Source organism: Oncorhynchus tshawytscha, linkage group LG19, assembly GCF_018296145.1.
Source record: "Oncorhynchus tshawytscha isolate Ot180627B linkage group LG19, Otsh_v2.0, whole genome shotgun sequence".
NCBI lineage: Eukaryota > Metazoa > Chordata > Actinopteri > Salmoniformes > Salmonidae > Oncorhynchus > Oncorhynchus tshawytscha.
In genome coordinates, this window is record NC_056447.1 from 50780112 (window position 1) to 50808106 (window position 27995).

Below are 27995 nucleotides of genomic sequence, written 5' to 3' on the forward strand. Positions count from 1 at the left end.
AATGTTGTTGATCCATCCTCAGTGTTCTACTATCACAGCCATTAAACTCTGTAACTGTTTTAAAAACACCATTGGCTTCATGGTGAAATCCCTGAGCGGTTTCCCTCCTCTCCGGCATCTGAGTTAGGAACAACGCCTGTATCTTTGTAGTGACTGGGGTGTATCGATACACCATCCAAAGAGTCATTAATAACTTCACCGTGCTCAAAGGGATATTCAATGTATGCTTTTTTATTTTCCTGGTCTACAATAGGTGTCCTTCTTTGTGAGGCGTTGGAAAATCTCCGTTGTGTTTGTGGTTGAATCTGTGTTTGAAATTGTTAAACACTATCATTGAACACAGAGTGAGTCCATGAAATTTATAATGTAACTTATGAAGTACATTTTTACTCTGAGTGTATTTAGACTCAACAAAGGGGTTGAATACTTATTGACTCAAGACATTTCAGCTTTTCATTTTTAATGAATTGGTAAAAATGTCTAAAAACATAATTCCACTTTGACATTATGGGCTGTTGTGTATAAGCCAGTGACACAAAATGTCAATGTGATCAATGTTATATTCAGGCTGTAACACCACAACATCAAAGGGTGTGCATACTTTTGGAAGGCACTGTAACTGTAGGTTTTAGGCTATATAAAGATTCATATCTGAGAGCCCTCCAAACCATCTGCTAATGATCATATATTTAGACTAATTCAACTAACTGTTGTAGTTTTAGGTTCTTTTTCTGAGACCTGAATTTGAATATCAATGACAAATAGTTTCCTTTTAGGTGAAACTCTATAAAAATATATATATATATATGTATAAAAAAAACGAGATTTGACTACCTCCACTATTTGGAAAAGTTGGTATATTAAATAAACGACCAAAAATGACTTTCTGTATAGGTTTGCCTGCTACATACATTTTTGGACTTATAAATGAAGGATATGTACCCATGGATTCTTGACGGATATAACTTAGAAAAATGCCTCATGATTTAAGTTCAACTGTCCTACCCCATCAGAACCAAAAATATAACCTGGTTTTACGCCAATGTTTGTAAACGAAGTAAATGTAAACAAACAATATATATCCTCAAAACACGGTTAAGACTAGAATTGTGATATCCTGGACGGTCAGTCCTCGCATCCATAGTTGTCTGTGAATTTGTGAGTAGTTTCACTTCTTCAGCCCAATCACTCAGCTTTATAACAGAAACAAGGGCGGGACAACATTTAGTTACTGTATCAAGTGCTGATTGGTGCTTTGAGAGACCCCTAGTGGACATTGTGTGAATGTCCAGCAATAAACTCATCCCAGTTCATAACATCGGGGTGGATCAGTGCATCGCGACTGTTGCCAGTTCAAGATCAAATGTGAAAATATAACTTCATCTTTAAAGGGTAGATCGCAAGATTAATTACAACGTTTTGACGCCACACTTGAGTGTTGACAATGGGTCTCAAGGAAGAATGAAGAAAGCCAGCGGTTTCCTGGGTTGAGTTGAACGATTTTGAGAAGCCGGAGGAGTGTGATTGTGCGGCAGGAATCATCGTCATGAGCGCAGGTTTGTTGACTGGCACAAAGTTGATGAGAAGTGTCAATCGATGTCGTTTGGGTTGTCGGATTTGTAAAGCAAGCTTCATTTACCTGTGTAGAGAATAGACTTTTTACACAAACCTATAAATATTCGTTTAAGATTGTTATTTAAACAATGCTACATTTGGGATTCAAATCAATTTTATTTGGTATAAAGTCATAATTGGAGCTGTTTGGTGGCTCCGATACACAAGTCTAGTGTTTATTGTCGTCGTGCCTGGAGCATTGGATTGGTCCAATTGACATAAGAATGGATCTAGACTAGAGGGAATTTCCACCATATTTCTTACATCAGTCAGGTTCTTTTAAATCCATGAAGAAAAGTGAGCAAGTGCACCTTTTAGGGTAGAGAATTGGGATACAGTTACTCTGTCTACGTGACCACTCAGCGGTCACACGACCTGGCACCAGCTCCATACTCCCACTCCTAGTAATTCCCACCGCTGCTTTGTTGGCTGGACCATTAATATGATTACTGTACTGTTGAGGTGTGTGTGTGTGTGTGTGTGTGTGTGTGTGTGTGTGTGTGTGTGTGTGTGTGTGTGTGTGTGTGGAAACAACAGTCATGTGATATGCCTGGTATTTCAAACACACTGAGTGGTGTTGTGGTACTTGGTGAAGGGCCTACTTGATCAACAGGACACACACACAAAAACCCGTCAACCTTTACAACAGGACTGACCTTTTTCTCCTCTTTCACCCAGCATCTGTCTGCCTTTTCAGAACATTTCAATGTTTAATGGATTATTATTTTACAGTATCAGTATTTTCTTATATTTGAATCATCTTGAGAATTTGACCTTTTTTTACTTTCATTTATGAGCTTGATGTCTTGATGATGGTGCCACTTTCTAACACCTGTTCATTCTCTCTCTCCCTCTCTCACTCTCACTCTCTCTCTCTCGCTCACTCGCTCTCTCCCTCTTTCCCTCTTTCGCTCTCTCTCGCTCTCCCTCTCGCTCTCTCTCTCTCCCTCTCTCACTCTCTCTCTCCCTCTCTCACTCTCTCTCTCTCTCGCTCGCTCTCTCTCTCGCTCGCTCCCTCCCTCCCTCTCTCTCTCCCTCACTCGCTCTCTCCAGGCATGCAGAAACCACCAGTTGCCCCCAAACCAAAGAATGCCCAGCCACAGAGGCCAGGACCCTCCCCCTCCTCGACCCCCAAAAGAGATGGCCTTTTTCAGGCTTCCCTCTGTACACCAAAGACGGTTAAACCAGCTCTGGCCCCTAAACCACCATGCCTACCCAAACCATTCCTCACCACTTCTGTGGAGTCCAAACCACCATGCCTACCCAAACCATGCCTCACCGCCACTATGGAGTACAAACCTCTTTCCTCAAAGACTGTCCATCACCATCAGACTTATTCTCAGAGACCATCGGAGATGTCTACAAGTATAGGTCTTCTGAAGTCCAGGAATACAATACCTGATTGGGATAATATTATTCCTATCTGTCTGTGTAGCCAGAAGAACTGTCTGTGTGTTGGGAACAGTATCACAACGGACACAGTGATTAACACAATTCCTAAAGACTTGAAAACATTGCATAACAATTGCAAAACGGAGGAATCTAGAATAAAGCCTGTTCTCAGATCTCGATCTGGAGTGAACAAAGGGGTCAACAACAACAAGAGGAAAGTAGTCAACAACGCTCTACCAGACAATTGCGTACAGGTTGTGTTGCTGTCCACCAATAACCACCTCTTAAACCCGAAACAGAACCTCAACTCAGACATTGTGACGCCATCATCACGCCCTGACATAAAGCGCCCTCTTCCTCAGAGAACGCATAGCAATGAAGCCAACGGTAACGTCGTCTCCACCTCCTCTAATGCCATTGGTCACGGAGAACAGGAAGATCCCACCAGCTCCACAGGGATTGGCAGAGACACTGGCACATCCAATCAGAACCCAGCTGCCCCTAAGAAGCCCCTCCCTGTCCCCGTACCACGGAAACCCAGGAAGTCTGTTCTGGTTGGACAGGAAGTCCCAGAGGAGGGGAGGCAAGGGAGGGAAATGACTGTCAGAAAGGTGTCACTGGAGAGGAAAAGCAGCCCATCTCTGTCTGTCAACGCACCTGCTACTCAGGCACACAACATCCCAGAAAGTCCTGCCAGTACAAATGATAGCTGGGAGGGTCTCCCATCCTCCAGGACACCCGGCCCGCCACCTGTTCCTGCTCCCCCTCCCAGAAAGGAAGCCTTTCTTTCTGAACCTGAGAGAGCAGCACCGACCTCCTCTGCCACCTCCTCTCAGCACCTCCTCCCCACCTCCTCCCCTCTGCACCTCCTCCCCTCCTCTTCCTGTCTGCACCTCCCTCAGGATGTAGAGGAGGAAGAGCTGAGATGGGTGGATGACGGTGTCTATGAACTGGAGTGTTCAGTGGACAAGGAAGAGGAGGAGGAAGGGAGGAATGAAGAGGAGGAGATCCATGATAAGACTGGTTGCGAGAGGATGACAACTAGTCTTTCCAACCAGCTGGAGCTCAGCTCCAACTGCCACTTTCCCCTCACCTTAATAACCACTGGGAGTTACAAAGAAAACGCAAGTGCTCAAAACAAGATGGCCGGCTTCCCCAAGAAACTGCAGAGACGCAGCTCCCCAGCAGCGTGGGTACTGAAGAATGAACTGTCAGAAGAGAGAGAAGTGGAGGAACGAAAGACTTCCGATAGTGACGATGATGGAGGTGCCCTCACCAAGGCCACGAAAGCTATGAGAAAGCTCCCTGCAACCCCAGGAGAGGATAAACCAAAAAGGAACAGAATCTTTCAGACGCTGGTGTCTCCTGTATCCCGTAAGAGGAGCACAGACAACACACAGACAAAGGGCAGCTTGCCAACAGATGAAACGCTGTCACCGTCCAAGCCGTCTCGCTCCAGCCGGGGGAAACAGAAGGCCAAGTCCTTCTCCTCTGCCGACCTGACCCCCTCTGAGGGACAGAAACGGAACTCTTTTCGGAGGCTTCTCGATCTGAAACTCTCTGTCAAGAGGCTGCCCAAGCTGCTAGCCAAGGGAGGCCAGTCTCTAGACAGCACTGCAGCTGAGGCAGAACAATATGCGGATGATGTATTCCAAGACCGTGGCGTCTGTTTCCAGGAACGCATGGGCATTCGAGTGGGGGATGCCCGCAAGTTCTCCTGTCCCCAGCTGGGGGTGATTGGGGTTGGGGCGGAGCAGAGCGTGGACGGGGATGAGATCCACTACCCCGGAGCGGAGCAGGCTGTGGAGTATGAAAATGTTCCCTATTACGAGGCCATACCTGAATATTTTATCCAGCCTGTTGGACTGGGATTACGGGGGAGTGAGCTCGGGGTGGGTACACCACCGGACCAGTCGGAGTGCCACAACCACCTGTATGATGATGCCGATATCTATGAGGAACAGGAGCCGTACCATCCCCTGAAGAGACACAGTGAACACAGCAGCACTGAGGAATTCTTCTATGAGGAACAGGAGCCGTACCATCCCCTGAAGAGACACAGTGAACAACAACTGAACCAGCACAGCAGCACTGAGAGGTATTCATTCTTCTTGTTGCCTGGGGAGACAGACTGGTACTGACTGGTTCTGTCTCAGCAGCACTGAGAGGTATTCATTCTTCTTGTTGCCTGGGGAGACAGACTGGTACTGATTGGTTCTGTCTCAGCAGCACTGAGAGGTAGTCATTCTTCTTGTTGCCTGGGGAGACAGACTGGTACTGACTGGTTCTGTCTCAGCAGCACTGAGAGGTATTCATTCTTCTTGTTGCCTGTGGAGACAGACTGGTACTGACTGGTTCTGTCTCAGCAGCACTGAGAGGTATTCATTCTTCTTGTTGCCTGGGGAGACAGACTGGTACAGACTGGTTCTGTCTCAGCAGCACTGAGAGGTATTCATTCTTCTTGTTGCCTGGGGAGACAGACTGGTACTGACTGGTTCTGTCTCAGCAGCACACCTTTCATAGGTTGGTGGTTAATCAAATCAACGTTTATTTGTCACATGCGCCGAATACAACAGGTGTAGACCTTACAGAGAAATGCTGAATACAACAGGTGTAGTAGACCTTACAGTGAAATGCCGAATACAACAGGTGTAGTAGACCTTACAGTGAAATGCTGAATACAACAAGTGTAGTAGACCTTACAGTGAAATGCTGAATACAACAGGTGTAGTAGACCTTACAGTGAAATGCTGAATACAACAGGTGTAGTAGACCTTACAGTGAAATGCTGAATACAACAGGTGTAGTAGACCTTACAGTGAAATGCTGAATACAACAGGTGTAGTAGACCTTACAGTGAAATGCTGAATACAACAGGTGTAGTAGACCTTACAGTGAAATGCTTACTTACAGGCTCTAACCAATAGTGCAAAAAAAGGTATTAGGTGAACAATAGGTAGGTAAAGAAATAAAAACAACAGTAAAACAACAGGCTATATACATTCTTGTGTGTCTTATGAAAAGTAGTTCCATACAAGGAGGGGCTCGTATAATATTCTCAATAAATCAAAGTCTTCAGGTGAAAAAATCACCTGAAAAGCGGCGCTTTTGTAGGAGTGATTCTGAGTCATGGCAGACTAAGGGGAAGTATGCTTAGTATGTAGTGTTAATGGAAACTCCAGTCTGGTGAGCTGGCACTAGATTGGCACTGAAGCATGTTGGGGAGTGACACATCTTTCAGAGATTCACCAAAATATCCAGCTGCAGTGAGTTCAGTGTAATGAGGGATGTTTGTTTGTTTGACCCTTCCCTCAGAAACATAAGCAACATTTCAGTACATTTACATTTTTGTGACAGTTACTTAGAGACTATAGTCTTGCATCACTGTCTCACTCTTTTAGAGGTTTGTTATGACCATTTTACCATCTAGGTCTATTCTGTGCAGACTTTAAAGGTATGGTGTCAGTGTCATCGGTACGACCAGCACTGAAAATGGTCTGACTAAAAATCAGTTGGCATTTGAAAAATGTTTACTGTGTTCTGTGCCTTGAACCAGTGGCTCAGTGTTTAAGTCAGTGCTGCTCACTTCCACAAAACAGCCATAGAAGCATCTCTACTGTAAACAGGGTATATTGCCTCAGTATGCACAGAGAAGGAGACTACATCAGGTAGCCATTTGCTGTGGCCCAGTTCTAAACAAATCCTACTAGCCCCTATCAAGAGTTCTGCCTAGCCTTTTGCTAGGGGTTAGGATTAGGGTAGGGTTACCGGTTTGGAACCGGGGCTTTCTAATGTTTGGGTTGACCTGTGGCTTACACCTATCCAAACCTTTCATTTCCTCAAGTTCAAGCAACTAGGAGTAGGGAGGAGTGACTGGTTTGGAACAGAGTCCTTTGTTATGTTTGCGTTGGCAGCAGTGGTGGCATCTAGCCAAACCCCCTCAGCTGACCCAAGGCATTGCTTTTTGTCTTGATCTTTTATGTTGTGTGTGTGAAGGATTGAATAGTGAAATGTGTTGTCCCTGGTCAGTCTCTATTTAATGTGTGCACTGTGTGGTCACTGCAGGACATGGTGGAAAACTACTGGACATGATGATGATTCTTCAGTTAAAAAGACCCCCCTCCATGATAAATTATATCCATACTCAGGCATTTTACTAATCTCACTTTGTTACTAACCTCACCTCCCCAGTTCCCTTCTCTCCCTCTTTCACATTTATACACTTTAAGGTTACACTCTGTCTTCCCACCTCTTCTTTCCCATAGGTGTGAGACTGTGAGTTTCAGGATGTTTCTGCAGGTGTGTGTGTGTGTCTCTGTTCCTACTGATCATCTCTTGTTCCAACAGGAGTTCTATAGATGAGGATGTTGGCCCGCTAGATGAAGGTCAGTCGGATGAAGACGTCATGGTTCAGAGTTCAGATGAAGAGGATGATGAGAGTTCCTCCTCTAGCAAAGGAGAAACTGAGAAGCCTGAGGAGAGGGAGGTGAGACACTGAGGAGAGGGAGGTGAGAAGCCTGAGGAGAGGGAGGTGAGACACTGAGGAGAGGGAGGTGAGAAGCCTGAGGAGAGGGAGGTGAGAAGCCTGAGGAGAGGGAGGTGAGAAGCCTGAGGAGAGGGAGGTGAGAAGCCTGAGGAGAGGGAGGTGAGAAGCCTGAGGAGAGGGAGGTGAGAAGCCTGAGGAGAGGGGGAGGTGAGAAGCCTGAGGAGAGGGAGGTGAGACACTGAGAAGCCTGAGGAGAGGGAGGTGAGACACTGAGGAGAGGGAGGTGAGACACTGAGAAGCCTGAGGAGAGGGAGGTGAGACACTGAGGAGAGGGAGGTGAGACACTGAGAAGCCTGAGGAGAGGGAGGTGAGACACTGAGGAGAGGGAGGTGTGACACTGAGGAGAGGGAGGTGAGACACTGAATGTGCCACTTAGCAGACGTTTCTACACATGTAAAGGGACTTACGGTAACAGTCACACATGCATTTCTAGGATCTGATCCCTGCGAGTATTGAACCAATAACTTTGGTGAAATGTAGTGATTTATTTGACATGTTTGTACCTGTGTCCGTGCCAGGCTGGCAGTGGTGCCAAGCGGAACAAGATAGTCCACATCGCCAGAGAGATCATGAGCTCCGAGAATGTATTTGTCAACGTCCTGAAGCTTCTCCATATGGTGAGTATTCTGGCACTTATCCCCTCTCTCTACATATTTAATCTATCGCCTATCACTTATCCCCTCTCTCTACATATTTAATCTATCGCCTATCACTTATCCCCTCTCTCTACATATTTAACCTATTGCCTATCACTTATCCCCTCTCTCTACATATTTAACCTATCGCCTATCACTTATCCCCTCTCTCTACATATTTAACCTATCGCCTATCACTTATCCCCTCTCTCTACATATTTAACCTATCGCCTAGCACTTATCCCCTCTCTCTACATATTTAACCTGTCGCCTAGCACTTATCCCCTCTCTACATATTTAACCTATTGCCTATCACTTATCCCCTCTCTCTACATATTTAACCTATCGCCTATCACTTATCCCCTCTCTCTACATATTTAACCTATTGCCTATCACTTATCCCCTCTCTCTACATATTTAACCTATCGCCTAGCACTTATCCCCTCTCTCTAGATATTTAACCTATCGCCTAGCACTTATCCCCTCTCTCTACATATTTAACCTATCGCCTAGCACTTATCCCCTCTCTCTACATATTTAACCTGTCGCCTAGCACTTATCCCCTCTCTCTACATATTTAACCTGTCGCCTAGCACTTATCCCCTCTCTCTACATATTTAACCTGTCGCCTAGCACTTATCCCCTCTCTCTACATATTTGACCTGTCGCCTAGCACTTATCCCCTCTCTCTACATATTTGACCTGTCGCCTAGCACTTATCCCCTCTCTCTACATATTTGACCTGTCGCCTAGCACTTATCCCCTCTCTCTACATATTTGACCTGTCGCCTAGCACTTATCCCCTCTCTCTACATATTTGACCTGTCGCCTAGCACTTATCCCCTCTCTCTACATATTTGACCTGTCGCCTAGCACTTATCCCCTCTCTCTACATATTTGACCTGTCGCCTAGCACTTATCCCCTCTCTCTACATATTTGACCTGTCGCCTATCACTTATCCCCTCTCTCTACATATTTGACCTGTCGCCTATCAACACAGTTTTTGTTGTTGTTTGTATGAAGCCATCTTAGTCTCTAGTCCTGTGGGTTTGTGTGTTTCTGTACGGTATAGTTTTCATCTCGTGAGAAGTCCCGTATGTTCTCCAGACTGCTCCATGTGTGTTTGATTATGCTAACCACTGAGGCACACCCCTTCATGAGGAACACACGGGGCCTTTCTGGGTTTTGTACACTACACCTCACTTCTCTCAGCCGCACGGCTTGCATCTCTGTTGGTTTCCCGAGGCCTCTCAACGGTGGTGTGATCTGACGGTGGTCCGAGAGAAAGAGAGAGAGAGAACATGCTCAGCTGGTCAGAACATGCTCAGCTGGTCTGAGCTGGAGTCACTTAATGGTGTTTGTTGAACTCAGTGACTGTATGTTTTGGTCTAACCACTAATTTTCTGGTTAGACCAAAATCTGAACAAATTGTAATAGTAAAATAGCTGACGTCTAGGTTCAGCTAGGGATTTTTCAAATTAGTTACACAAGACTAGTTTATTTTCTCTCGTTGTTTACACATACAGTACATTCCAAGGACTAAGGGGTGGTAGGTCTGCACAGGATATGAAGTGAGAGACTTATGCTGTAGGCTGTGCCACAGATGAACCATGACTGACTGAGTCACTATCTCTGAAACCACACTGTGGGGGAGAGACAGGAAGTTATGCTGTAGGCATGTGTTTGATTCAGCAATCAGACCTTTTTATATTGATATTCATATGGTGGAGCCATGATTTGTTATGGTGGTGACCTGTGCAGTCCTCCTACCCCCCCAAGTACTTGAACCCCCCCCCCATCTAAGCTGACCAGTGTATTATGACTGTGAACTGCAGATGTAAGCTACAGGAGCTCCCAGCCACAGGGCCTGGGCCCCTTTACAGCCAATCTACAGGAGCTCCCTGCCACAGGGCCTGGGCCCCTTACAGCCAATCTGGTGCGGAATGTGTTGTAATCTGTAGTAAGCAGTTTCACTGCTGCCCTAGCTGTGCCTCATCCTCCCCTCCCCTCCTGCTACCCTCTACTCTTTAAGGACTGGGGGTGTGTGTGTGGGGGGGTTCCTGGAAACAGGGCTATAATGGAAGACTCTTTAGTATAGAGGTCACAGGTCGAGGATGACTCGTACTTCAGATCTAAAGTGAACTGAAATGTTTGCAGTTTAGAATGTTTGATGGGATTGTAGCCGAACACTTTTCTGTGTTCTCTAAAAAAGAATAGCCACGATATACAGACTCATGCTGTCTGTGTCTGTGTGGTGTGTTGCCTGTCTGTCTCTCCCTCTGACCCGTCTATCCCTCTCCCCCTACAGGATTTCCGTGACGCGGTGGCGAAGGCTTCTCGTCCGAGTGGGAAGCCTATTATAGAGGAGGCTATTCTGAACCAGATCCTGTACTATCTGCCCCAGCTCTACGAACTGAACCAGGACCTGCTCAGAGAGCTGGAGGACAGGGTCGCCCAGTGGTACTGTACTAGTTTAGAACAATCAAATGTTCACAGTACTGTGTCAACCTGAACCGATCTGTGCTGGAACGGACGTTATGTTTTCGCATGGTCCTTGCCAGAAAGGTTCCAATATCTGCAGGGGGTGCATAACCAGGTCACCTCAGTACAGCTCGTCTTGGATTGACTCGTCTTTGATTGACTCTGTAGTGTGAAAAGGGTGTAATTCAGAATGATTCAAATTAATAGAATGAATCAATTCCTATGACCAGAGCCACCACTAACTGATCTCCATCAACATCCCTTTAATTAATCATGACGAAGGAATTACACCTACATAAATCACTATCAGTCCTGAGGTAAACCACACATCAAAATCACATGGTAAATCTAAGCTTGACTGGCTAAATGTTGCATCTCTCACCAATCCTGTGATAGCTCTAACTGAAATAAATCAGAGACTCCATCTCTCTCTCAATGTCTGAGCCTTTGTTTCATTGATCAGGGATGAACATGGTCGTCTAGCTGACATCTTTGTGAAGAAAGGGCCTTATCTGAAGATGTATTCCACATACATCAGAGAGTTTGACAAGAATGTGGCCCTACTAGACGAGCATAGCAGGAAGAATCCAGCTTTCGCTGCAGTGGTGCGGGAATTTGAGGTAAACCGTCTCACTGGGTCAACCCGTTTTGGTGCGTTGTTGCTTGAAGGCGTTGTTTGTGATATGCTTTCTTTGTGGGTCTTGGTGTTGATGTTTGTGTGTGTGTGTTTGGATTTCTGTCTGTGCATGTTTGTGTCTGCTAGTGTGTTGTAAATAATGTTTTTCTGACTGTGTGTCTCAGGCTGGTCCTCGCTGTGCCAGCCTGGCTCTGAGGCATTACCTGCTGAAGCCTGTTCAGAGGATCCCTCAGTATCAGATGCTGCTCACAGGTAAACTGCAACAGAGTGTGTGGTTATTTTGGGCCGTGTTCCTGGACAATATCAGGATTAGACTATTACTAATGTGCACAGAGAGATGTAACAAGATTGCTAAATCATTGCACATAATTACCGTAAACAACTCCTCCCACCTTTTCATCGGTAAGACGAGCAAATTCAGGCATGACATGCCAGCAACAAATGCAGCCACTAAGTATAACTGACCAAATCATGAAAGACAATCATTGTAATTTTGAGTGTGGAAGAGGTGAAAAAATGGTTGTTTATGAACAATGACAAGCCACCTGGGTCTGACAACTTGGATGGAAAATTACTACAGGGAAGGACACTCAACAAGCACAGCGCTTACACAAATGACTGATGATTGGCTCAGAGAAAATTGATGATAAAAAGATTGTGGGAGCTGTTTTGTTAGACTTCAGTACGGCTTTTGACATTATCGATCGTAGTCTGCTGGTGGGAAAAACGTATGTGTTATGGCTTTACACCCCCCTGCTATATTGTGGATAAAGAGTTACCTGTCTAACAGAACACAGAGGGTGTTATGGCTTTACACCCCCTGCTATATTGTGGATAAAGAGTTACCTGTCTAACAGAACACAGAGGGTGTTCTTTAATGGAAGCCTCTCCAACATAATCCAGGTAGAATCAGGAATTCCACAGGGCAGCTGTCTAAACCCGTTAAATTTTTTCAATCATTACTAACAACATGCTCTGAGTAAAGCCAGTGTGTCCATGTACGAGGATGATTCAACCCTATACACGTCAGCTACTACAGCGACTGAAATGACTGCAACACTTAACAAAGAGCTGCAGTTAGTTTCAAAATGGGTGGCTAGAAATAGGTTAGTCCTAAATATTTCTAAAACTAAAAAGCATTGTATTTCGGACAAATCATTCACTAAACCGTTAAACCTCAACTAAATCTTGTAATGAATAATGTGAAAATTGAGCAAGTTGAGGTGACTAATCTGCTTTGAGTAACACTAGATTGTAAACTGTCATGGCGAAAACATGTTGATGTAACAGTAGCTAAGATGGGGAGAAGTCTGTCCATAATAAAGCGCTGCTCTGCCTTAACAACACTATCAACAAAGGCAGGTCCTACAGGCCCTAGTTTTGTTGCACCTAAACTACTGTCCAGTCCCCAATATAGAGGGACTTAGGAACATTTATAATTGGCTCAGAACAGGGCAGCAAGGCTGGCCCTTCAATGTACACAGAGAGTTAACATTAATAATATGAATGTAAATCTCTCATGGCTCAAAGTGGAGGAGAGATTGACTTCATCACTACTTGTTTTTGTAAGAAGTGTTGACATGCTGAATGCACCGAAATGTCCGTTTTTAAACGACTTGCGTACAGCTTGGACACTTATGCATACCCCACGAGACATGCCACCAGAGGTCTCTTCACAGTCCCCAAGTCCAGAACAGACTATGGGAGGCGCACTGTACTACATAGAGCCATGACTACATGGAACTCTATTCTACAGTACTACATAGAGCCATGACTACATGGAACTCTATTCCACAGTACTACATAGAGCCATGACTACATGGAACTCTATTCCACAGTACTACATAGAGCCATGACTACATGGAACTCTATTCATACTACATAGAGCCAACTACATGGAACTTCCACAGTACTACATAGAGCCATGACTACATGGAACTCTATTCCACAGTACTACATAGAGCCATGACTACATGGAACTCTATTCCACAGTACTACATAGAGCCATGACTACATGGAACTCTATTCCACAGTACTACATGGAACTCTATTCCACAGTACTACATAGAGCCATGACTACATGGAACTCTATTCCACAGTACTACATAGAGCCATGACTACATGGAACTCTATTCCACAGTACTACATAGAGCCATGACTACATGGAACTCTATTCCACAGTACTACATAGAGCCATGACTACATGGAACTCTATTCCACAGTACTACATAGAGCCATGACTACATGGAACTTTATTCCACAGTACTACATAGAGCCATGACTACATGGAACTCTATTCCACATCAGGTAACTGATGCCATCAGTACAATCAGATTTTAAAAACAGATAAAAATACACGTTATGGAACAACGGGGGACTGTGAAGAGACACACACACACACAGGTACAGACACGCATACACATAATAAGACACACACACACATACATATTGATTTTGTGTTGTAGATGTGGTGGAGTAGTGGCCTGAGGGAACACACTTAATATGTTGTAAAAGGTGTTATGAAATCGAATGTCATGTAATATTTTAAATTGTATATAACTGCCTTAGTGGTGCTGGACCCCAGGAAGAGTAGCTGCTGGGATCCTTAATAAATACAAATTATTTGAGGGAACTGTGCGAATTTGTGAAGTAAAGCTAAATGGTGTCACGTCGCCCTCTACTGGTCAGAGACGTTCAAAACATGTCGAGAATTTTCCAGCTACTCCTCAAGCCACTCGTACTCGGATTTTGAAGCGCGGTCCAAATCTGATTCGATGACATAACGAGCTTTAACGTGCCAGAGGGCTTAGCATCGCACGAGACTAATGTGAAAAAATGCCTTTCACCACGTCACTCTTGTATAATTCCATTTCACAAAGCACCTTTTTTGGTTGTTGTATATCAGGATTTTCACAGTCCCAATTACATTACAGGAATTTCCTATACAATTCAAGGCACTTGTCCTGCGTAGTAACAAAGGCACCTGTATTGACCTAATTGAACTGCCGATTGGCCGTTCCTAGTGTAGCATCATTGGATAGCGTATGTTTTTATGTTCTCTAAAGTGGTGTGTCATTTCAGACTACCTGAAGAACCTGTCTCCAGACTCGGCAGATTACAAAGACACACAAGGTAAAGCAAAACACTTGGTATCATGGTCAAGGATGTCCTCTGCATAAAATCATTCTGAGACTCATTCCCCTCACAAGCACAGGGTCTCCACATTTACTGTAGAACAGGACAAACGTAGTAGCTGTAATAAGACGCAAGTGAACCAGGAAGTCTGGGGGGTTAAATGTGTTTATATTAGTATATAATAGTAGCCTAATCCCTGTATCTCCATATCCACCCACAGCTGCTCTGGGCATCGTGAAGGAGGTGGCCAACCATGCCAATGACATCATGAAACAGGGGGTGAGATGGAAGAACATCGTTTTAATTCACTGCCTTTATGACCGTACCTGTGGTGGAATATTCACTTTTATTTATTTATCCCTCTTTTCTCTCAGGATAACTTCCAGAAGCTGATTCAGGTTCAGTGCCGTCTGAACGGACACCATGAGATCGTCCTGCCTGGGAGGGTGGGTATCAGCAGGGACCTCCCTGGCTCACTGATAGGAATTTGGGTTTTTCATTGATTATGGATTGGCTTCTAAAGAGTTAAATCACTGGTGTCTGGTGTGTTAGTGAAAGAGTTAAATCACTGGTGTCTGATGTATGGTGTGTTAGTGAAAGAGTTAAATCACTGGTGTCTGATGTGTGGTGTGTTAGTGAAAGAGTTAAATCACCGGTGTCTGATGTGTGGTGTGTTAGTGAAAGAGTTAAATCACTGGTGTCTGATGTGTGGTGTGTTAGTGAAAGAGTTAAATCACTGGTGTCTGATGTGTGGTGTGTTAGTGAAAGAGTTAAATCACTGGTGTCTGATGTGTGGTGTGTTAGTGAAAGTGTTAAATCACTGGTGTCTGATGTGTGGTGTGTTAGTGAAAGAGTTAAATCACTGGTGTCTGATGTGTGGTGTGTTAGTGAAAGAGTTAAATCACTGGTGTCTGATGTATGGTGTGTTCCAGGTGTTCCTGAAAGAGGGTGTTCTGATGAAGCTCTCCAGGAAGGTCATGCAGCCCAGGATGTTCTTTCTGGTGAGTAGGGGGAAAAAATGAGCCTTTCTTAATTTGACTCGTTCTGATAGTGGCTTCTGATTCATCCCTACTGAACACTACCCAGCTGTGTGTCCTTCCTTTCTCCCACCACATGTATCGGATCATGGGATCTGATCATAGCCCCCCCCCACCACATGTATCGGATCATGAGATCTGATCATAGCCCCCCCCCACCACATGTATCGGATCATGGGATCTGATCATAGCCCCCCCCCTTCCCACCACATGTATCGGATCATGAGATCTGATCATAGCCCCCCTCCCACCACATGTATCGGATCATGAGATCTGATCATAGCCATGGGAAATACCCCCCCCACACACACACACACAAAAACGACTCCTGTATGAGCGGACTAAAATAGTCGTCAGCAGTGTGGGAAGAAAAGATTCTCTTCGCACCTCCACCCCATCTTCCCTCGGCCATAAGTCTGATACCAACAGGCTCAGAGACAGTTTCTTTCTACAAGCCATCAGACTACTGAACACTTGAACTGCACTGACCACCTGCTCTGACTCTCCACACCTTAGCACGCATGCACTCACTAACACACACACCACACTACACCACACACACACTGAGTATACCAAACATTAGGAACACCTCCCCTTTTGCCATCAGAACAGCCTCAATTCACCAGGACACGCACTCTACAAGGTGTTGAAAGCGTTCCACAGGAATGCTGGCCCATGTTGACCCCAATGCTTCCTACAGTTGTTTCAAGTTGGCTGGATGTTCATTGGGTGGTGGACCATTCTTGATACACACAGGAAACTGTTGTGTGACAAAGCCAGCGGTTTTGCAGTTCTTAACACAAACCGGTGGGCCTGGCATCTCCTACCGGGGGCCTGGCATCTCCTATCTCCTACCGGTGGGACCGGCATCTCCTACCGGTGGGACCGGCATCTCCTGGGACCGGTGGGACCGGCATCTCCTACCATACTGTACCCCATTCAAAGGCACCTCACTTTTGTCTTGCCCGTTCCCCCTTTGAATGGCACACATACACAATCCATGTCTCAAGACTTACAAATCCTTCTTTAACTCGTTTCCTCCCCATCTACACTGATTTGAAGTTGGTTTTTACAAGTGACATCAATAAGGGATCATAGCTTTCACCTGGATTCACCTGGTCAGTCTACAGTACCGTTGGAAAGTATTCAGACCCCTTGACATTTTCCACATTTTGTTACATTACAGCCTTATTCTAAAATTGATTAAATAGATTTTTTTCAGCAATCTACACACAATACCCCATAATGACATCACAATATCCCATAATGATATCACAATACCACATAGGCAGGGTAGCTTAGTGGTTAGAGTGTTGAACTAGTAACCGGAAGGTTGCAAGTTCAAACTGAAATACAAATCTGTCGTTCTGCCCCTGAACAGGCAGTTAACCCACTGTTCCTAGGCTGTCATTGAAAATAAGAATTTGTTCTTAACTGACCCGAGCTGACAAGGTACAAATCTGTCGTTCTGCCCCTGAACAGGCAGTTAACCCACTGTTCCTAGGCTGTCATTGAAAATAAGAATTTGTTCTTAACTGACTTGCCTGGTTAAATAAAGGTTAAAAAAATAATAATAATAATGACAAAGCGAAAACAGGTTTTTAGAAATGTGTGCGAATTTATATTTGCAAATTTATATAAGTATTGAGACCCTTTGCTATGAGACTCGAAATTGAGCTCAGGTGCATCCTGTTTCCATGGATCATCCTTGATGTTTTTACAACTTGATTGGAATCCACCTGTGGTAATTTCAATTGAGTGGACATGATTTGGAAAGGCACACACCTGTCTATATAACATCCCATAGTTGACAGTGCATGTCAGAGCAAAAACCAAGCCATGAGGTCGAAGGAATTGTCCGTAGAGCTCCGAGACAGGATTGTGTCGAGGCACAGATCTGGGAAAGGGTACCAAAAAATGTCTTCAGCATTGAAGGTCCCCAAGAACACAGTGGCCTCCATCATTCTTAAATGGAAGAAGTTTGGAACCACCAAGACACATCAGAGCTGGCTGACCGGCCAAACTGAGCAATCGGGGGAGATGGGCCTTGGTCAGTGACCAAGAAGCCGATGGTCACTCTGACAGAGCTCTTCAGTGCTAAGCTGAAAGGAGCCTTGTACAGAGAGATCCTTGATGAAAGCCTGCCCCAGAGTGCTCAGGACCTCACACTGGGGCGACAGTTCACCTTCCAACAGGACAACGACCCTAAGCACACAGCCAAGACAACGCAGGAGTGGCTTCAGGACAAGTCTCTGAATGTCCTTGAGTGGCCCAGCCAGAGCCCAGATTTGAACCCGATCTAACATCTCTGGAGAGACCTGAAAATAGCTGTGCAGCGACGCTCCCCATCCAACCTGACAGAGCTTGAGAGGATCTGCAGAGAAGAATGGGAGAAACTCCCCAAATACAGGTGTGCCAAGCTTGTAGTGTCATACCCAAGAAGACTTCGAGTCTGTAATCGCTGCCAAAGGTGCTTCAACAAAGTACTGAGTAAAGGGTCTGAATACTTATGCAAATGTGATATTTCAGTTTTTATTTTATTTTAATAAATTAGCAAAAACGTATTGATGAGGAACATAAAGGCTGTAAAAAACACTCGGTGAAATTCAAGCTACACATCACAACTGCTGCTTCCAGACTCTTATTATTGTTATTATTATTGCTAAATACTACACAATTTAAACACTACCCCCCCCACCCCCCTAGGGCAATACCCCCTTCTCCAAAGGACCGTAAATATTGGACTATAAACTGTGCTTTCCTGTTTTATAATTATGCAAAAATATATATATTTTACTGAGACATTTAATTTACATTCTTATATTTTATTGGTTCTTATTGTTGTTGCATTGTTGAGAAAGAACCTGCATGTGAGCATGGAAGCCTAGGGCATGTAAGGAACCTGCATGTGAGCATGGAAGCCTAGGGCATGTATGGGACCTGCATGTGAGCATGGAAGCCTAGGGCATGTAAGGGACCTGCATGTGAGCATGGAAGCCTAGGGCATGTAAGGAACCTGCATGTGAGCATGGAAGCCTAGGGCATGTATGGGACCTGCATGTGAGCATGGAAGCCTAGGGCATGTAAGGAACCTGCATGTGAGCATGGAAGCCTAGGGCATGTAAGGGACCTGCATGTGAGCACGGAAGCCTAGGGCATGTAAGGAACCTGCATGTGAGCATGGAAGCCTAGGGCATGTAAGGGACCTGCATGTGAGCACGGAAGCCTAGGGCATGTATGGGACCTGCATGTGAGCACGGAAGCCTAGGGCATGTAAGGAACCTGCATGTGAGCACGGAAGCCTAGGGCATGTAAGGGACCTGCATGTGAGCACGGAAGCCTAGGGCATGTATGGGACCTGCATGTGAGCACGGAAGCCTAGGGCATGTAAGGAACCTGCATGTGAGCATGGAAGCCTAGGGCATGTAAGGAACCTGCATGTGAGCACGGGAAGCCTAGGGCATGTATGGGACCTGCATGTGAGCATGGAAGCCTAGGGCATGTAAGGAACCTGCATGTGAGCATGGAAGCCTAGGGCATGTAAGGAACCTGCATGTGAGCATGGAAGCCTAGGGCATGTAAGGAACCTGCATGTGAGCATGGAAGCCTAGGGCATGTAAGGAACCTGCATGTGAGCATGGAAGCCTAGGGCATGTAAGGAACCTGCATGTGAGCATGGAAGCCTAGGGCATGTAAGGAACCTGCATGTGAGCATGGAAGCCTAGGGCATGTAAGGAACCTGCATGTGAGCATGGAAGCCTAGGGCATGTAAGGGACCTGCATGTGAGCATGGAAGCCTAGGGCATGTAAGGGACCTGCATGTGAGCATGGAAGCCTAGGGCATGTAAGGAACCTGCATGTGAGCATGGAAGCCTAGGGCATGTAAGGGACCTGCATGTGAGCATGGAAGCCTAGGGCATGTAAGGGACCTGCATGTAAGGGACCTGCATGTGAGCATGGAAGCCTAGGGCATGTAAGGGACCTGCATGTGAGCATGGAAGCCTAGGGCATGTAAGGAACCTGCATGTGAGCATGGAAGCCTAGGGCATGTAAGGGACCTGCATGGTGGACGCCGTATACCATGTTTATCCTGACCAGACGACTAATAAAACTTTAAACTCTTGAGTGTTGGTGTCTCGATGAGCGATTCCAGTGAATACATGTGTGTTGTTTTTTTTTTTACCAGTTCAACGACACGTTGCTGTACACCACACCAGTTCAATCTGGCCAGTTCAAACTCAACAACATGCTGTCTCTGACTGGGATGAAGGTGAGAGCTCATCAACTGTGTCTGAAATTGCACCCTATTCCCTATATAGTGCACTAATTCTGGCCAGAGGCACCCTATTCCCTATATAGTGAACTAATTCTGGCCAGAGCCATATAAAGCAGTATAGATACATTTCAGATGAGTTTATAGTTTTAAATGTTCCACAAAAAAACTATGTTATTTCTCTGATAAGAGAGCTTGTAATAGTTATGTTAAAAATGAATGTAATTGCAGGTCAGCAAGCCCAGCCAAGAGGCCTTTCAGAATGAGCTGACCATTGAGAGTGTGGAACGCTCCTTCATACTCTCTGGCAGGTGAGAACCGGTCACAATATAGAGCAAGTTGTAATGCTTCATATTTAAGCAATCAGGCCTGAGGGAGCGTGGTTTATACCACGGCTAAGGGCTGTTCTTAAGCACGACGCAACGCGGAGTGCCTGGACACAGCCCTTAGGCGTGGTATATTGGCCATATATCACAAAACCCCCGAGGTGCCTTATTGCTATTATAAACTGGTTATCAACGTAATTAGAGCAGTAAAAATAAATGTTTTGTCATACACTCCCTGTCAGCCAATCAGAATTCAGGGCTCGAGCCACCCAGGTTATAATACTGATTATAAGCATGTATGAAGCTATATAATCTCTTATAAAAGGGATTATTGAACATGGCTGGTGGCATTTAGTCAGGATCGGTATGAGATTATTATAAGACATTATAACAGGGTTCATACATTCTTATGACTAGGGCACATGACCCTTTAGTCTCTAAGCTTTGATGCTGCTGGTCATTAGTCGTCTACCAAACTTGCTAACTGCCTGATACTCAGCACTCTATTGTCCTCCTAATCACAATGACATCAATGCAAATGTTTTCGAAAATCTAATTAAACACTTCATGAGTGCCCATGAGCTCATGTTGCGCAACATTTCTATAGGCTATGCAATTGCGTGAGAAAACAGAGTGATGGCCTCTATTAAAAAGAGGAGGATCCCATCAGCTTTCTATAGGGTAGGTCTACTACATTTATTTCTCAGCTTTCCTAATATTTACCGCCATGCTTATATTTACAACAGGAGTATAGCCTACCTGGCTGGCATGAAAATAAACCACGGGAAAAGCATCCTCCATTCGTTATTTAAGTGCAGAGATGACAGGTATTTTTTCCTGCTGCCCCTGTTTCAATACAGGTGCATGATAATGGTCCATTCTAATTCAAAACAAATGTCACACATATATTATTTTGTATATTTGAAGACAAGATTAAATTAAGAATAGTCTGATGGGTGACAACATTAGCCTATCACGTGTGAATGATATATTATCAGTTGTGAATGATGCCCATCATAAGAAACAATACCTTCAAAATACAGTCGTACACCTCAGGTAGCCCATATTTTAACAAGGTTTGTAATCACAACTAAAGTGGCCAAATAACTTCTTAAAATTAAGCACATTAATCCGCTTTACAAGGGGTGTAGAGCCTAACTTGTATTTATAAGCAGTGGGTGAGTTTCAAGTTTAGGGAAAATAATTTTCACCATAAAAATGCACCTTTTATAATAAAAGCATTACATGCATAATTGCATTTGCGGTCACTTTTGATAACGATGTTTTCCCCGCTAAACTTATAGCACAACCATGTGCGCATTGCTGCCCGTATAATGTGAAATAATAGCCTAATAGTTTATCAACATGTTATTCTAAACGTTCTAATCTGTTGAGTCAGCCACATTGCATAAAACAGACCCGATCACGTGACGGAGAGCGGTGTGAGTGAGAGACGTTTCAGATTGCGCAGCACACACGGGGAGAAGGGCACATTATTAAGTACTTGTCAAATTGTGAATGATAGACTATTGGCGTGTGTAAACTAAGCAGAGCTCATGATTTCCAAGCGACTTTTTTCCAAATCATCAGTCTCATCACGCAGCCTTACAACGTATTAAAAATCAAAACATATAGCCCAACGTTTGTAGAGCAACTAAACTAACCGCTCAACACAGAATAGCATCATGTGCGCACTCCCTCATCGTTTGGAGAAAATATGCTTTCTATTTTATTCAGCTTTATTCAGTTGTATTCTTCATACTATAAAATATTATAAATTATAAGCAAGTCTTGTCTGCTAAATGAACTAGTGTAGCCCACAGCCATTTGGCATAGCCACATCGGGACCTAACATTAGGACAACCCAGAGTATGCTATTATTTTTTTGCTGAAATAGACTACATTTTCTTCATATCATGCTTCTTTAGACTTGCCTAAAATAATGGATTTATTGTGAAGGTGTAGGCTATATTACATGGATTTATTAGCCTATAATCCTTTAAAAAAGGTATATGTGCGGAAGCCAGGAGTTGCTAAATGTGTTTATGTTAATTAAAGGTAAATTACCGTGACACCGAGAGTTATTTGCTTGACAATCACTGGCTGACGAAATTTCGTGACCACCACAGCCCTAATTACAACAATTTATTTTAAATAATTGTAACTACATAATAATACCTTAAACCTGCTGGCCTAGTAAAGTGTTACCCATCTATTTAAACTTGCATTAAACAATAATTTCATGTCGAGTTCAGCAGTAGTCTGACACTTCCTGTCTTCTTCTACTGTAGTTCTGCAGTTGAGAGAGATGATTGGCTGGAGGCCATCTCCACAGCGATCAATGACTACACCAGGAAGAAGATTTCCTTCATCTCCAGCAAGACTCTGGAGGAGGTAGTGATGACATAATTATAGCACGTTATAAAGGGATCGTACATGGCAAGCGTTACAATGCATTATAACTGCGTCATAGTGCATTATACCTGCAGGTTTGAATAAGATATTACATAGGGTTGAGATGGGGAGAAGACAGAGTTCTATTTCTCATAAATTGGGCAATAAAGTCTATTCTGTTCTATACTATTCTATTCTTTGTGCAGACTGGGTCTGAGGACAGTGGCAGTGGGGCCCCTTTGGGTTCTAAGGCCCCTATCTGGATCCCAGACCCAAGGGCCACCATGTGTATGGTCTGTACCTGTGAGTTCACCCTCACCTGGAGACGACACCACTGCCGAGCCTGTGGAAAGGTGATGGGTACAATTTAAATAGAGCATTAAACACATTTGAATTAAAACATTATTATACTGTATCGCTATGGATGAGGGGCATCTTCCACTGGGACCACAGAACGTACAGTATGCCTCAGTGGGTTTAAGAATCTCACACACAATCATTTAAGAAAACCTGTTTGAACCTTCCAACCTTTTGGTTTATGTTTCTGGGTATGCAGTAGATATGTCATTGCAAATATCGGACACTCTAGAATGCCCTTCAAGCCAATCAGAAACGAGTATTCAACAATCCCATCGTGGTATAGTAATTCATGTTTGTATACCATCTATAGGTGGTGTGCCAGTCCTGCTCCTCCAACAAACACTGTCTGGAGTATCTGAAGAACCAGCTGGCCAGAGTGTGTGATCAGTGCTTTATTGTACTACAGCAGAGAAGTAAGATATGTGTGTGTGTGTGTGTGTCTGTGTGTTAAAGAACCAGCTGGCCATAGTGTGCGATCATAGCCAGCAGAGGCGTAAGGCCTGTCTCCATGTAACACACTGGTACACAGTAGAGGGCCCACTGCCCTAGCCTCTATCTTGTTGTGTTCACGCCATATGAGATGAGGCTACCACTGGCCAGTCTGACAGTGATTAGCTTCTTTGTTCACTTTGGATCACCGTGATCATCTGTTAATTGTCAGGGCTCCCACCACAGTATACTATGACAATAAATCCGATCAATTATCAATTATCCGATCCCCTGTTTCCAGGTGAAAAGGACCTGTCTGCAACTCTCTCCCCTGGTGGAAAATCCTCCTTTGCTTTCGCCAGGAAAACGAAGAAGATCCCTGCTGCTCTCAAGGAGGTGACTCGTCTACCCACTCTAAAGTCTAAAGTTCAATCAGAGTCGTTCGTTAGGGACATCGTAGGAAAACGTTTCATCATGGAAAATGAGCATTTCACATTCAGATATCTCCCCGGTTCAGACTGTTTTCATTTAATTCGGTGCCCATTTGAACACGACCGATGTGTTACTGATGATTAGTCAGTGACGTTATCCAATGATCTTTGCTGTTTTCAGGTGACAGCGAACACAGACAACTCGTCTATGAGTGGTTACCTGCAGAGGTCAAAGGGCAATAAGAAGCAGGGGAAGAGGCTTTGGTTCGTCATCAAGAACAAAGTTCTGTATACGTACGCTGCCAGTGAGGTAGGTGCTGCCGTAGAATGTATTGTAAATACATCTGATCAAGATGTTGTGACAAAGACTTTCTCCATGTTTTCTATACCTGTTACTCACATAACACTCATGCCTCTGCTATTCTATATTTTGAGACAGTATTTCAGTTCTGTTCTGCTATAGGTTTTTAAAAAAATATGAAAAAGACAACTGTGTGAGTTTAATTCGCCAAAATCCAACTTCCGTCTCTCTCTCTCTCTCTCTCTCCTGTCTGTCTCTCTCTCTCTCCTGTCTCTCTCTCTCTCCTGTCTCTCTCTTTCTCTCCTGTCTCTCTCTTTCTCTCCTGTCTCTCTCTCTCTTCTCTCTCCTGTCTCTCTCTTTCTCTCCTGTCTCTCTCTGTCTCTCTCTCTCTCTCCTGTCTCTCTCTCTCTCTCTCTGTCTCTCTCTCTTCTCTCTCTCTCTGTCTCTCTCTCTCTCTCTCTCTCTCTCTCTCTCTGTCTCTCTCTCTCTCTCTCTCTCTCTCTCTCTCTCTCTCTCTCTCTCTCTCTCTCTCTCTCTCTCTCTGTCTCTCTCTCTCTCTCTGTCTCTCTCTCTCTCTCCTGTCTCTCTCTCTCTCCTGTCTCTCTCTCCTCTCTCTCTCTCTCTCTCTCTCTCTCTCTCCTGTCTCTCTCTCTCTCTGTCTCTCTCTCTCTCTCTCCTGTCTCTCTCTCTCTCTGCCTCTCTCTCTCCTGTCTCTCTCTCTCTGCCTCTCTCTCTCTCTCTCTCTCTCCTGTCTCTCTCTCTCTCCTGTCTCTCTCTCTGTCTCTCTCTCTGTCTCTCTCTCTCCTGTCTCTCTCTCTCTCTCTCTCTCCTGTCTCTCTCTCTCTGTCTCTCTCTCTCTCTCTCTCTCTGTCTCTCTCTCTCTCTCTCTCTCTCCTCCTCTCTCTCTCTCTCTCTCTCCTGTCTCTCTCTCTCCTCTCTCTCTGTCTCTCTCTCTCTCTCTCTCTCTCTCTCTCTCTCTCTCTCTCCTGTCTCTCTCTCTCTCTCGCTCTCCTGTCTATCATAGGACGTGGCAGCGTTAGAGAGCCAGCCATTGCTGGGCTTCATGTTGAAAGAGGAGGAAGAAGGGGCAGAACCGCCAGTTCAGAAGCAACAGTTCAAGCTCTATCACAAAAACACGCTGCATTACATTTTCAAGGCAGACGACAGCCAAACTGCCCAAAGGTAGAGTCCAGAAGGATTTGAACGCCAATCATATGACGCTGATTCATTGAATATATTAGACTTTTTATTTATTTTTTGTGACGCCTCCAAATACAATTGAAGAAAATCATCAAGGAAAAAGCTTATTTCCATTGTGGTCCTTTTGAAGAGTGAAGGGAGGGGGGGGGACGCAACAAGGTTATTGATTCCAGAGTTATGGATTTAAGGGCTGGGGAGATGAGCTATAAGGGGTAGTACTTCACTTTACCTCTAAGAGTTATTTATTTACCCCTTATTGTACCAGGTAAGTTGACTGAGAACACATTCTCATTTACAGCAACGACCTGGGGAATAGTTACAGGGGAGAGAGTTTACCTGAACCTAATATTGCAGCTTCTCTATAGGATACATATTGGTTCCCGCTTGAAGACATACAGATACTTCCCAGCCGAAACAGTCCGCTAGAGTTTGTGCATATATTATGATGACATTTTGTGACGTTTTTGGACTTCGGTGAGGTGTTTTTTTTGGCTGTTCGGGCATTCTTCAATAATGTATTTGTCCTTGAATAAGAGACGAGTCGTTTTCCTGCATATTTTTTAATTGAAAAATACTGCACCAAACATTTTAGTTAGATGTAAAATTGCGCAAAAATGTCAATTAATGACAGATATATTAAGTTATCTTCGATAAATTCTGATTATTTTTGAGGAAGTGTAACTGGCTACGACATCTCAAAATAGACAAACAGTACTATTGCGCCCCCCCCCTCCCCTTGTTTTTCAAGCGAAGGTCTTTTAAGAACTGAAGCATGCTGATACCATACTATCAACTGTGATACACATACGTGATAGCCTACTAACTGTGTTATTTTGTCTTTGACAGGTGGATAGATGCGTTCAAGGAAGCTATGGTGCTCTAACCATCATTCTCTGTACCTGCAGTCGATGAACTGCACCTAAAGCAGTGACGTTACGAAGGTGTGGCCGTGTCACTGTATGATGATGTGAATATTGTAATTGTATTGTAATACAATTAATTATGTCTCTACTGAAAACCAATAAGAGCACAGTGGAGGCATTAATTGCTGATGCAAGCATAATACCTATATCCCCAAATGACGGATTTCTAAGCAAAAATGAAATACACATTTTTATTGTTGATATGAAGCAGATTTTTGGGTAGGATTATGGCTCATAGAACACAGGTGGGTCGTTCCATCATTTAGGTGCCTTTTTGAGCAGTCTAACGGGGTGAAACAAAACATTTGATTTCACCTCATTTTAACATTTTATCATGAAGAGCACATGTTCAACTTCATTAAAAAAAAAAAAAAAAACATTTTCCATCTCGAGGTTGAATAAAAAAATATACTATAGTATAAGTGCAAAATAAAGTAACAGGGTTGGCGATTTCATCTTTAAACAGTCATAAATCCCCTTGTGACAGGAGGAATGGAAGTTTGTTGTGTGCCACAGGGATGAGCAATGGAAAGTAAACTTCAGATTTTTGTTTTATTTTGTTACAACATTTCTGTCCATCTATGTGTAACAGGGTTGACATGTTATGTTCGACCCATTCACTTTTCCACTTAAAACCCCCAGAAAATGGCCAAGATTAGTAGAACCAGTTTACCTGCTTATACACTATAGTTTGAATATTAGATATTTATTTTGCAGAACATTTTTTTATTTTTTTTAAGGAATAGTTTCACCATATTAAAATGAGAGTTCAGCTCACATAACAGGGTTGACAAAATGAGGGACAGATGTAAATTAATCACTAATCACATTCAAATAAATACATTTTCAGAAATTACTTTGTCAAAGTAACAAAATAACTAGAGCTTGACAATGATGGTGAAATCTTGGATAAATTTGGGATTAAAGTATGTTAAAATCTTCATAGTTGGTCCACGGAGGGATGTCAAAATTCTGCATTTTTGCACTTTAGCAAGTGTTTTATTCAATTATGCATGTGCTATTAAAGGGCACTTCAATTTTTATTTAACTAAGCAAGGCACTTAAGAACAAATTCTTATTTACAATGACGGCCTACCCCGGCCAAACCCTAGCCGGGACAATGCTGGGCCAATTGTGTGCCGCCCTATGGGACTCCCAATCACTTCTGGTTGTGCTACAGCTTGGAATCGAACCAGGATCTGTCGTGACGCCTCTAGCACTGAGATGCAGTGCCTTAGACCGCTGCGCCACTTGGGAGCCCAAATTAACATAACAGGCTTTTAAAATGCAATATTTGGCCGCAATTTCTACTTAAAATGTCAGAGACGCAAAAGGCACTTATTTCGTGGAACAACCCAGGTGCTAAAGTCATACACGGTTGAAGACCATATTTGGCCTTATTTTACCAATTCAAATGCCGTCAGCCCTGGAGGCTTGCACATAAGAGCTTGTAGAGTTTTGTTACCGACGTGTCATTGTCTCATTACTGGTGACATCTGCATTTTTTAGTATTTACCGTTAAGGTTGATTGAATATCTTATTTTAATGCATTATGCAGAACAGTCAAATAAATGTGTGGTTTTATCACAGGACTTGTTCTATGGAATGTTGTTGATTCATAAGACCTCTTTTCATCACGCCATTGCAGTTATGTCATCAAGGGGGGACACACACTCACACAACGTGAGCATAATTCACACCATTACAGCTTTATCTCAGACACTGCATTGCCACTGCACATGGGACACTGCATTGCCACTGCACATGGGACACTGCATTGCCACTGCACATGGGACACTGCATTGCCACTGCACATGGGACACTGCATTGCCACTGCACATGGGACACTGCATTGACTAGTACAGACGTCTGTTTATTTA

General features: G+C 44.1%; 1 protein-coding gene across 3 annotated transcripts in view; it reads left to right on the top strand.

The window, feature by feature from the left end:
- The first annotated feature begins 1287 nt into the window (after positions 1–1287).
- Positions 1288–27995, top strand: part of LOC112219047 (FYVE, RhoGEF and PH domain-containing protein 6-like) — a 31263-nt gene continuing 4555 nt past the window's right edge. Inside the window, exons 1-21 of one of the 3 annotated variants that reach the window (XR_006079402.1) lie at positions 1288–1556; positions 2668–5104; positions 7354–7492; positions 8071–8169; positions 10497–10648; positions 11133–11289; positions 11471–11558; positions 14388–14438; positions 14662–14720; positions 14816–14887; positions 15374–15442; positions 19665–19748; positions 19983–20062; positions 22369–22471; positions 22678–22824; positions 23142–23244; positions 23562–23656; positions 23873–24001; positions 25017–25174; positions 26039–26133; positions 27764–27992. Coding sequence is in view for 1 of the 3 variants with exons in the window: in XM_042301832.1 (XP_042157766.1) it covers positions 1547–1556; positions 2668–5104; positions 7354–7492; positions 8071–8169; positions 10497–10648; positions 11133–11289; positions 11471–11558; positions 14388–14438; positions 14662–14720; positions 14816–14887; positions 15374–15442; positions 19665–19748; positions 19983–20062; positions 22369–22471; positions 22678–22824; positions 23142–23244; positions 23562–23656; positions 23873–24001; positions 25017–25174; positions 26039–26075 (4269 nt within the window). In the remaining 2 variants the exon portion in view is untranslated. Of the gene's footprint in view, positions 1557–2667; positions 5105–7353; positions 7493–8070; positions 8170–10496; positions 10649–11132; positions 11290–11470; positions 11559–14387; positions 14439–14661; positions 14721–14815; positions 14888–15373; positions 15443–19664; positions 19749–19982; positions 20063–22368; positions 22472–22677; positions 22825–23141; positions 23245–23561; positions 23657–23872; positions 24002–25016; positions 25175–26038; positions 27247–27763; positions 27993–27995 lie in introns of those variants that run through there. The other 2 variants (XR_006079401.1, XM_042301832.1) reach the window with 2 other exon arrangements.